This window comes from Gouania willdenowi, chromosome 7 (genome assembly GCF_900634775.1).
Source record: "Gouania willdenowi chromosome 7, fGouWil2.1, whole genome shotgun sequence".
NCBI lineage: Eukaryota > Metazoa > Chordata > Actinopteri > Blenniiformes > Gobiesocidae > Gouania > Gouania willdenowi.
The window spans coordinates 32,959,263-32,969,127 of record NC_041050.1 but is presented as its reverse complement, the minus strand read 5'-3'; the positions used below and the strand labels follow the sequence as shown (position 1 = coordinate 32,969,127).

At 38.8% G+C, this 9,865-nt stretch overlaps 1 protein-coding gene across 4 annotated transcripts; it reads left to right on the top strand.

Annotated features, from left to right (window-relative positions):
* The first annotated feature begins 743 nt into the window (after positions 1–743).
* On the top strand, positions 744–9,615 carry tardbpa (TAR DNA binding protein a). Of its 4 annotated transcripts, none has more exons than XM_028452754.1 (7): positions 748–1,478; positions 4,532–4,695; positions 4,819–4,959; positions 5,102–5,272; positions 7,315–7,435; positions 8,207–8,353; positions 9,099–9,615. In XM_028452754.1, exons 1-6 carry the CDS (start codon positions 1,238–1,240, stop codon positions 8,299–8,301), a joined length of 933 nt encoding a protein of 310 aa, XP_028308555.1. In that variant the 5' UTR covers positions 748–1,237; the 3' UTR covers positions 8,302–8,353; positions 9,099–9,615. The 4 variants fall into 4 exon arrangements, with proteins under 4 accessions (XP_028308554.1, XP_028308555.1, XP_028308558.1 ...); XM_028452757.1 differs by having other exon boundaries at positions 749–1,478; positions 7,315–7,399; XM_028452753.1 differs by lacking the exons at positions 8,207–8,353; positions 9,099–9,615 and having other exon boundaries at positions 744–1,478; positions 7,315–8,200.
* Positions 9,616–9,865: the final 250 nt, after the last annotated feature.

The following is a 9,865-nucleotide window of genomic DNA, read 5'->3' as shown; positions in this document are numbered from 1 at the left end:
TGACCCAAATACAATATATAAGAGCTTAACACCAGTCACCTGGCATTTAAATGGGGTCGCCTGAAATGTCTAGTCATTGATAGAAAAACGAAACATTACTGATTAAAATAAATTCAGTAAGATGTTTTAATTTTTTTGATTATTCTTCTTTTGCAAATTAAAACAAAAAAAAATAAATCAAACAACTGTATTATATTGGTAAATATAAATCTAGTTTTTATTATTGTTATTAATAATAAAATACAGTAAAAAAAATTATCTGAACTGGTACAACTTGTCACTACTTCTGGCTACTCTGTATTTGTAATACAGTATAACAAACATGATCAAAAACTAATTCTAGAAAAATACTGTCTTCAGGGTCGCCAGAAATTATTGATATCACGAATCAAAAAAGGTTGGGAACCACTGAATTAACTTTTTTTTTTTTTTTCCCATTTTAAAAAAACAAAAAATAAATTGTTATAGTAATAGTAATAATTATTATACAGTTAGTAAAAAAAACCTGAGCTCGCACAATTTGTCACTAATCCTGGCTATTATGTAATACAGTATTAAAACATGTATGAAAAATAATGTCTTTAGGGTCGCCAGAAATGATTGATATCAAAATGGGGTCACGAACCCAAAAAAGGCTGGGAACCACTAGGTTATCTATCTTAAATTATAGTAGTTCTAAGAGAAAAACGCGCATTCTTAACTCTGTCTATGACGACATCCATACAAGGTGAGCGCCCCTCGAGGAGCAGCCATTTTGTTAGCTAGCTTGAGGTTACTAAGGTTAGCCGGCTGTAGTAATGTTCACGGCTCTTTGACGGCTCCTTGTTACAGATTTACAGAACTAGCCGCTTCTGTCGTGTTGTTTTAACTCCGTTTTGCTCGCTAACACGCAGAGGTCGAGGACCTGCGAGGCTGTTGACGGTGAGCTAGCACCTAAAGGCTCATTCATTTGACGAGCCGTCTGCGTGTTGCTAGCTCGTTAGCTAGCGGGCTAACTTGTCTACGCGTGTCGTTGTTGGAACAAAAACGTCCAGCTCTCATGGCCGCTGCATATTAAATTCGGCCCCACACGTAGTCTTATCATATCTGTTTTCGACTTTAACTTACTTAAAGTTGCACAACCTTCGGTTTAGTCTAACAGCACAAACTGTAGTGTGTGTGTGTGAGAGTGCTCCAGTGTTTACTTGTACATTAGCAGCTAGCTCTCGTACCAGCACCGCAGAGTTTTCTCATCACCATGTCGGAGCTGTACATCCGAGTGGCTGAGGATGAAAACGAGGAGCCCATGGAGATCCCCTCCGAGGACGACGGCACCGTGCTGTTGTCGTCCGTAGCCGCTCAGTTCCCCGGGGCGTGCGGTCTGCGCTACAAAAACCCGGAGTCTCAGTGTATGAGAGGGGTTCGGCTCGTGGAGGGTGTGCTACATGCACCCGAAAACGACTGGGGGAACCTGGTCTATGTTGTGAATTACCCCAAAGGTGAGTAAGCCTAACACCCACACACACAATCTCTTTCTTTCCCCCGCGGACATGATACAGAGACTGGGCCATTTGGGCCTGGGGTTCAACAACAAGGCTGGAGTTAGCTCACAAGGCCAGTCCGCATCTGCTGCCCACGCCTCTTAAATATATCCACCTCTAAATATAACCCGATCTGTTATGAACCACACGTATCAAACAATTAATGTAGATTTGTAGCCAAATTAATCTGAAATCAAATCAAAAATTCAAACTAAACCAGCCAAACTATGTCAAATTTATAATGTTTTTACAAGTATCAGGTGTCAAAGATGCACCAGCACGTGAACACACAGCCGACTTCAATCATCTCCTTAATCATGACCTAAACCACCTGTGTCAAACTAATGGCCCGGGGGCCAAATCCGGCCCTTAGGAGCCAAATCCGGCCCACTGGAGAATGTAAAAATGAGAGAAAACATGAATCATTGGGTAAAAGAAGTGTCTCCTAGTAGTAGTAGTACATATCCACATACCGGCATTCTATCCATACGAAAGATGACGTTACAATGACATTACCAAAAGTCACGTGACCATTCCGCGTGGTGAGGATTAGTTAGTCAGTAACGTAGGGCTGGGCGATATGGCCTTTTATAAATACCGCGATATTTTTAGGCCATGTCACGATACATGATATATATCTCGATATTTTGCATTACCCTTGAATTAACACTTTGATGCACAAAATCACACCAGTATGATGATTCTATATGTCTACATTAAAACATTCTTGATCATACTGCATTAATATATGCCAATTTTAAACTTTCATGCAAAAAAGGGGATATCACAACTAAGTCAAAGTTGACATAACTGTATTTATTAAACAGTGAGTGGCTCAAACATAAAATTGTCAACAGAAAGTGCATGTTCTGTGCAAAATTGTCACAGAGACATTTCAAAACAAGACATTAGTGCAGGATGCAACTCACATGGCATTTCAAAACACAAAATTAAAGTGCACTTTTTGTACATAATGCCACTACAATATTTTAAAACAAATAGTGCCCTTTTGTGCATGTTGTCATTAAGATGACATTTCAAAACAACACTAAATTTAAGTGCACCTTTTGTGCATAATGCCACTAAGATATTCAAAAAAAAAAAAAAAGTCCGCGAGTTTAACGGTATGGTCATTTTCAACACCGCACAGACTACAAGCTGCGATATATCGAGTATATTCGATATATCGCCCAGCCCTACCGTAACGTGGGTATGGGTCAACGTTAGTTATTAACACAAACGGAAGTACAAGTGCTTTGTGTCTCATTGGTCAGTTTAGGTCACGCGGTGCAGATATCACATTAACTAAACTAGCCAATGAGGGGTAGAGGTTTGATTGGGCCCAAAACATCCGGCCCGAGCTGGTCCGAGCCCGACCCATTAACTTAAATTGTAGGCCCGAAGCAAACCCCATCGTAAATTTTTTTTTATTATTGAATGTATTGCTGCCAGTAGATTAGTAATGCGGTGCCTCGCACAGCTCTGCCCAAAAGGTATTGTAATGACGTGACTCGAGCCGTTATCACAGTTTTACAGGCTTTAATGAAAGTCGTAGTAACGTGCCAAAAAATAAACAAACAAACACACAAAGAACCGTCTTACACTCACGCTGACGTGGGAACAGAATTGTTCACTCTTTTCCCCGCTTACGCCCGCCCTTTCCCCAGCCTCCCAGCCAATCAACACTCAGAACACATGTAAACAAAGGCACACATTGGCAGAGAACGCTGCACATAACCATGATGCCTTCTCGGCCATTGGACATTTCAACATCAGTTAACCACTGAATAAACACAAGTGAAACATAGCCAGAACATAGAACCCAGTCTGTTACAGTATTGCAGACCAGACCGGGTGGCCCGTGTGTGGAGAGCAGACCTGACTGAAGCACGCAATCGAATTTGTTCCCTGCGCTCCAGTTGCAAGTGAGGAATGAGCAAAATCAGCAAATAATATTCAGTGAATGTAAACGCTGAACAACTAAACGCAACACAATATCCCATCCCACTACTAGCAGAATTCACTTAAGAAATAATACCCCAACAATATAGAAGTGTTTTTGTGCTTATTAAAAAATAATATTAATGTAATAAAGATTTTTTTTTTTTTTTTTCAAAAAAAGTGAAAAATGAAGCCCGACAGCTGAGCGGTAAAATGAGGCCCGAACTCGGGTTAAGCTCGGGCCAAGAATCAAAACTCTAATTAGGGGCTAGTTTAGGTCACATGCACCTATCACGTGACCTAAACTGGCCAATGAGGGGCGTTGCGTACGGATAGAATGCCGTTATATGGATACGCGTTACATATTGATAGCCACTGCCTTGTGTAAATGAAACTTAATATTTGCAGGTGCTTACAGTTTTTCCCTGTGCTTATATTGTATGATTGCAGTCATTTTCATTGTTAAACACTTAAAAACAAGCTCAAAATTATTCCAAAATCCTTTAATTTTCCTCAAATTATGACATATTTCTCTTCATTAAGTAGAAGTTGGTCAGAAAATCTAGGAAATTTAAAGTGAAGATCCTGTTGGGACTGCTATCATTTATTGCTTGCATATGGTTGGTTTTTTTTAATACATATTTTGTAATTTATGTATACGTAGAAGTGCAAACTAGGGCACAATAATGTTGAAATTACTCGTTTTCCCGCATAAAATGTGTTTAATTTGAGATCAAACTGCTCCGTATTCATAATATTGAACACTTCCATTCATTTTCACTGTTATCTATTTTTTCCTAATGTGCACATTCTAAGGCTTTTTATTTCATATCAACTAGATTGAAAATTTAAATATTGCAGTCAACATTATTGTTGCCCATTTCCAAGTATCAATCTCTCACCTTGGAAAATGTCAATATCTGAAAGGTGGTAATTGGAAAAACATATTATAAACTGCTAGAAATACACCAAATTCAAAAAGGTTGCATTAAATTGTTATTGTTAATTGTTGTCATTTTTTAGAATGTGAAATTTTGTTGTTAGTATTTTTGATGTTTTTGTTTCCATAGATAACAAAAGGAAAATGGAGGAAATAGATGCCGCTTCAGCTGTAAAAGTCAAAAGAGGCTTTCAGAAGACATCAGATCTCATTGTTCTGGGACTTCCGTGGAAAACGACCGAGCAAGATCTAAAAGATTATTTCACTACCTTTGGAGAAGTCATCATGGTGCAGGTATTCAGAGTTCCTGTGGGTTTTTAACACTTTTTTTACTTTTTGTTTTTGACAACCTGTGGGTATGAGGAGAATATAATTTACAGATTAATGTAGCTAGTTCACTTGATTCTCTTCCATCAGGTCAAGAGAGATTCAAAAACTGGCAACTCTAAAGGTTTTGGGTTTGTACGCTTCACGGAGTATGAGACACAGTCTAAAGTCATTGCTCAGAGACACATGATTGATGGACGATGGTGTGACTGCAAACTTCCCAACTCAAAGGTGTGTTAGGATTTCTTAAAGTGCTCGTCTTTTTTTTTTTAATTACTTTTATTTTGTTAATACTGGAAGATGTCATTCTCGAGATGAAATGAGAGTACCCATGGCTGAGTATTTTTATTGTAGCCTCATTTCGCCCTCTTAGATGTGTCTTGACGAGCCAATGCGGAGCCGCAAAATTTTTGTTGGACGCTGCACAGAGGACATAACAACAGATGACCTGAGGCAGTACTTCATGCAGTACGGTGAAGTCACGGATGTCTTCATTCCCAAACCTTTCCGAGCATTCGCATTTGTCACATTTGCTGATGACCAGGTGAGTCCTGATTGTGGGGACGTTTTTGATGTGTGTATCGTGTATAAATGAAGAATCATTTGGAAATTGCGTCACTCCACCAAGAGTCTGTGTGTATTAGGGTGGTTCACAAATTAATTTTCACCAAATTTTGCCAGATTTCTTTTTGCCTTGTACCAAAGGACTTTGTTAGCATCTGTTACCAAAAATGGAGTCAATTGCTGTGCATTTAGGGGTGGCACACTTTTTCATAATGTTGGTGTTTTTTCAATTTTCTGGAATAGTGTTTGATCTGTTCTAATGTTCTTACTCATTTAGTGTAAATACAGGGGAAGATTATTTATGACTATGCTTAGCAGGGATGTCCCGATACAACTTTTTCACTTCCGATACGTTACCGATATTCCAGGCTTGGCTATTGACTAATACCAATATCGATTTGATATCAGCACAAATCATACATACGTTTACTAATTATTTTGTAATGTGGAATGTTAGGAAAGGCTTGATCAAGTGATGTTACTCAAACAGAGAACAATAGTCAGCAATTTAAGTTCACTTCAGTTATTTTTTACTGTTAGTATGTGGTGGGAACAAAAACACCAAAAATTATCAGAGCGCTTATATCGGAGATTTTAGATGCAGTCAATCAATATTAAATATCAATATTGAATCGTTACACCCCTAATACATAACCTTCATAGCAACAAATGCGTGCCACCCTTTACCGACTTCATATTGGCTCAATGTTTTGGACAACAGGAAAAAGGCAAAATGCGATCTGGCATAATTCGGAAAACTTTTACTTATAGAATCATATGTGGGTTTTGTGGCTGTTAGAAAAAGCTTTAAGGACTTGCAGGTTTGCAGTTTGTGTTCTATTCATGAATCTGCTTGATGTGTTTTGTTGTATATGCAAACATGTTTCTGATGATAAACACAGGCTCCTATTCTGAATTTGTTTAACCCTAGTAGGCTTTAGCCTCGATGTAAAATAAGAATCAGCACATTTCCTACTACACAACCTTGGAATGTCACTGTTTATTATATTAATAATAAGTCAGTTTTATATAGTGCTTTTCAAAAATAACTAATGCTTTACTGTAGGGGTGTCAAACTCTTTTAGTTCAGGGGCTAAAATACAGACCAGTTTAAACTTAACGGTAAGTGGGCTGCAGATTTTACATGGGAAAATTTTTAATTTAATCATCATTGTACTCTAGTTTTTAATTCCATGTATATAAATACATTTTAAAATATGTAAGGCATTGATAATAAAGCAATAAGTAAATCCCTGCAATATCTTCACTTTCAATTTATTTGATTTTGTGACCCATATTTTGTGGAATAATTTGAAGAAAACTGCAGGATTTTGGGGAAATTGTTTTCTTTTAATAATTTCAGATTAAAAATGAATGCCATCATGTGATATAAGCACAGGAAAAATATTGCTAATATTGTGGCATTTCATTGAATTTGTGCATTAAGTTGGAGATATCTACCACTTAATTAAATGATAATTTACACAATGATTCATGGTTTAAAGCAGACCTGTTTTGTGTGGCCCCCAAAACAAATCCCCAAAATTTGTATTTCAAGAAGTTGGAAGGAATATAAAGCCCAACATAATACACAAAATAACTCCCTAAACACACAAAACTGCTCAAATGGACAATATAAATGCAGAAATGCACACATGACTCAAAACCCACAAACTGACAAAACCACAAGGACAAACCTCCCCCGTAATAATTAATGCTCAGATTGGTCATTACTCTAAATGCTGAGCCTGACATAAATGTTCATAATGTGGCCCTTGAATCAGATACAATCATATTTTTGTGGCCCTCGCTGTGATAGTTGCCCATGACTGCACAAAAGGGCCAGATTTGACAGGTGTGCTTTACAGGAAGCAGTAAAAGTATTAAAATGACAATACCTGAAAAAACAATATGGAATATTCTCATTCTACTGCAGATATCTTAATCATATGCCTAATCCTTTATGCTAACAACAAAGGGGGTGATGGTAACCCCAAGGATCTCCTTTTTTATCTCCCTCAGGTTGCCCAAGCTCTGTGTGGAGAAGACCTGATCATCAAAGGAGTCAGCGTACACATCTCCAACGCCGAGCCTAAGCACAACAATAGTAGGCAAATGATGGATCGAGGACGATTTGGGGCTGGTGGGTTCAGTCAGGGTTATGCTAGCAGTCGTGGGGGTTTAGGAAGTACTAGTGGGGGTGTTAACTATGGGGCTCTTGGCCTTAACCCAGCAATGGTGGCTGCTGCTCAGGCAGCACTGCAGAGCAGTTGGGGAATGATGCTAGCTAACCAGCAGGGTGCTTCCACCACAGCGGGCACAGCCACCACCACCCGAGACCAGACATATAGCTCTGCCAGCACCAGTTATAGCAGTCCCACCTCTGCTAGCGTCGGCTGGGCTGCAGGCACCACCCCGGCCTCCAGCTACAGTTCTGGCTTTGGCTCATCTATGGAGACCAAATCTACTAACTGGGGAATGTAATTCTATAATAGTTAAAACTTTCCATTACCATTGAGATACTCTGGTAAGTATACCTGCAACATGGGAATGCCCTATATCTTAAGTTAGTATCATTTCAACAGTTCTTTTCCAATGATTCCATTGAAAAGATAAATTATTACTATTGTGAGACTGACTCCAGTTGTGCATGTAGCAGGTGACAGATTTTCTTAGTTAAAATGCAATTCTACATAGTTCAATTTGGAAAATAACAATGCTCCACAACAATAACCAATGGATGCATGTATAACTGCATATCACATGCACGTGCAGCAGAGCTACCCCCACTCCCCACGACCCCACGTGAATTGGGCTAGATATGGTCAGATAAATGTATGCATTTGATTGTATATTGTTTGTTTTTGTGTTTGATCTTTTTGGAAACGCCCTCATAAAAAAATCTCTTCTGCAGTTCACCAACTCTTTCGCAATTTCCCGGGAGGAAGCGCCTCATTGGCTGCAATGTTCGACCGATCTCAGTATCAGTTCCCCTCCTCCAATGTGTAAATGCTTTGTCATCCAAGAACACAGCTTCACTCTGCATATACTGTGTTAGACGGTGGGTGTTGCCTTTTTTTCCTCCTCTTTTTTTTTTTGGAATATAGAATTCATGTCTGCTGTGGTCGCTTTTGGGAGTCGATGAATGAGATTTTGTGTTGGACCAAGTGAGAATGAGCGAGCGGGAGAGGAAACGTTGAACGAACGCAAGTGTGAGGAGGACTGTTTGTGCAGAGATTTTTTTCTTTGTGCCTTTTTCACAAACGAACAAATGCCTGCGAGAGTTGGGAAGAACCTGTGGCTTTGTGTGAGTGTGAGGGGGAAGAAGCACACGTGAATGTTATCCTAGTGACCACAGTCTACATATAATAACACCTCGAGACCCTTATGGTCTCCGCTTTATTTGATTGCTGTTTACCAACCCTTCATTCTTTGACGTCTGTGAATTGTTAAGTGCTTTGTGTTTGTAGCCATCTCCTGTCTGATTTGATGTGAATGCTGTGCTTAAATGTATGTTTTTCCCCTCCTCCTAGTTATCACCCTGTGTGAAAATGCTATTTTGTGCTAGCGAAGTCTGTGTGGCGAGAAAACACTGATCGCGTGTCACTGTCTGCGAGTGGGCTCAGAGGTTGATGTGGTGAATGGTTGGCAAGTCTCCAATCTAGTTTGGGTTGAAGTGGTTGAGTGCATTTTCTGTTTTTGTAAATTGAAGGGAAAAATAAAAAAAAATTATTTGAATAGGTTTAAACAACAGTTTCTGACTTCCTAAATAATTGAACTGCCAACACTTTAATTCACATGTATAGGGACCTCGGACGAGAAAAGCCCAGGTTATCATCTGAACCCAGGTTGGAGTCAGTTAAGCAGCAGACGAAGACATTTTTGGGTGTACCAATGGAAACCACACAAGGATTTCTGCTCGACTGCCTTAATCCTGAAGTGGATCTTCTCCTCACCTCACTAGCAAGAAAACCCCAAATCATCATGAAGTGAGATTTAGAGTGGACCAATACCTGATCCTAGTCAACGGAGGTAGTTTTTTTTTGTTTTGTTTTTTTAATACCTGCAGATGTCAGAATGAAGACCTAATGCACATCTGCTGTTTGAAAGCTGTCTTTCCATTTCAGTTTTTTTGTTCTCATTTTCCCTCCAAACACTCAAACTTGTAAATTATTCCCTCCTGTTTCAGTGTGCTCTAAAAGGCTATTATGACAGAATGTGTTTTTATCTTTTTTTTTTTTTTTTTTTTTTTTATGTTTTATTGGTTTAAGCGTTTGAGCTCATTATCGACAAAAAGACTTTACAACTTGTAACTGAAACATATAGTGTTGCCTTTCAAAAATAAAAACAATGCAGTTCATAATGATCTGTGGTCTCTCAATTTAAATACAGTGGATGCTTCTAAAAAGTGAAGGAGTTGCGAGTGCTGCTGTATCACGTGGCTTTCAACTATACACGGAAAAATCGTGCCACTAATGACGGTATATAACATTTACACTGATGTTATTCAGAAATACCCCAAAACCTACATTTTAAATTGTCAAACTGAAACAGTTGTTATATCAGGGATTTT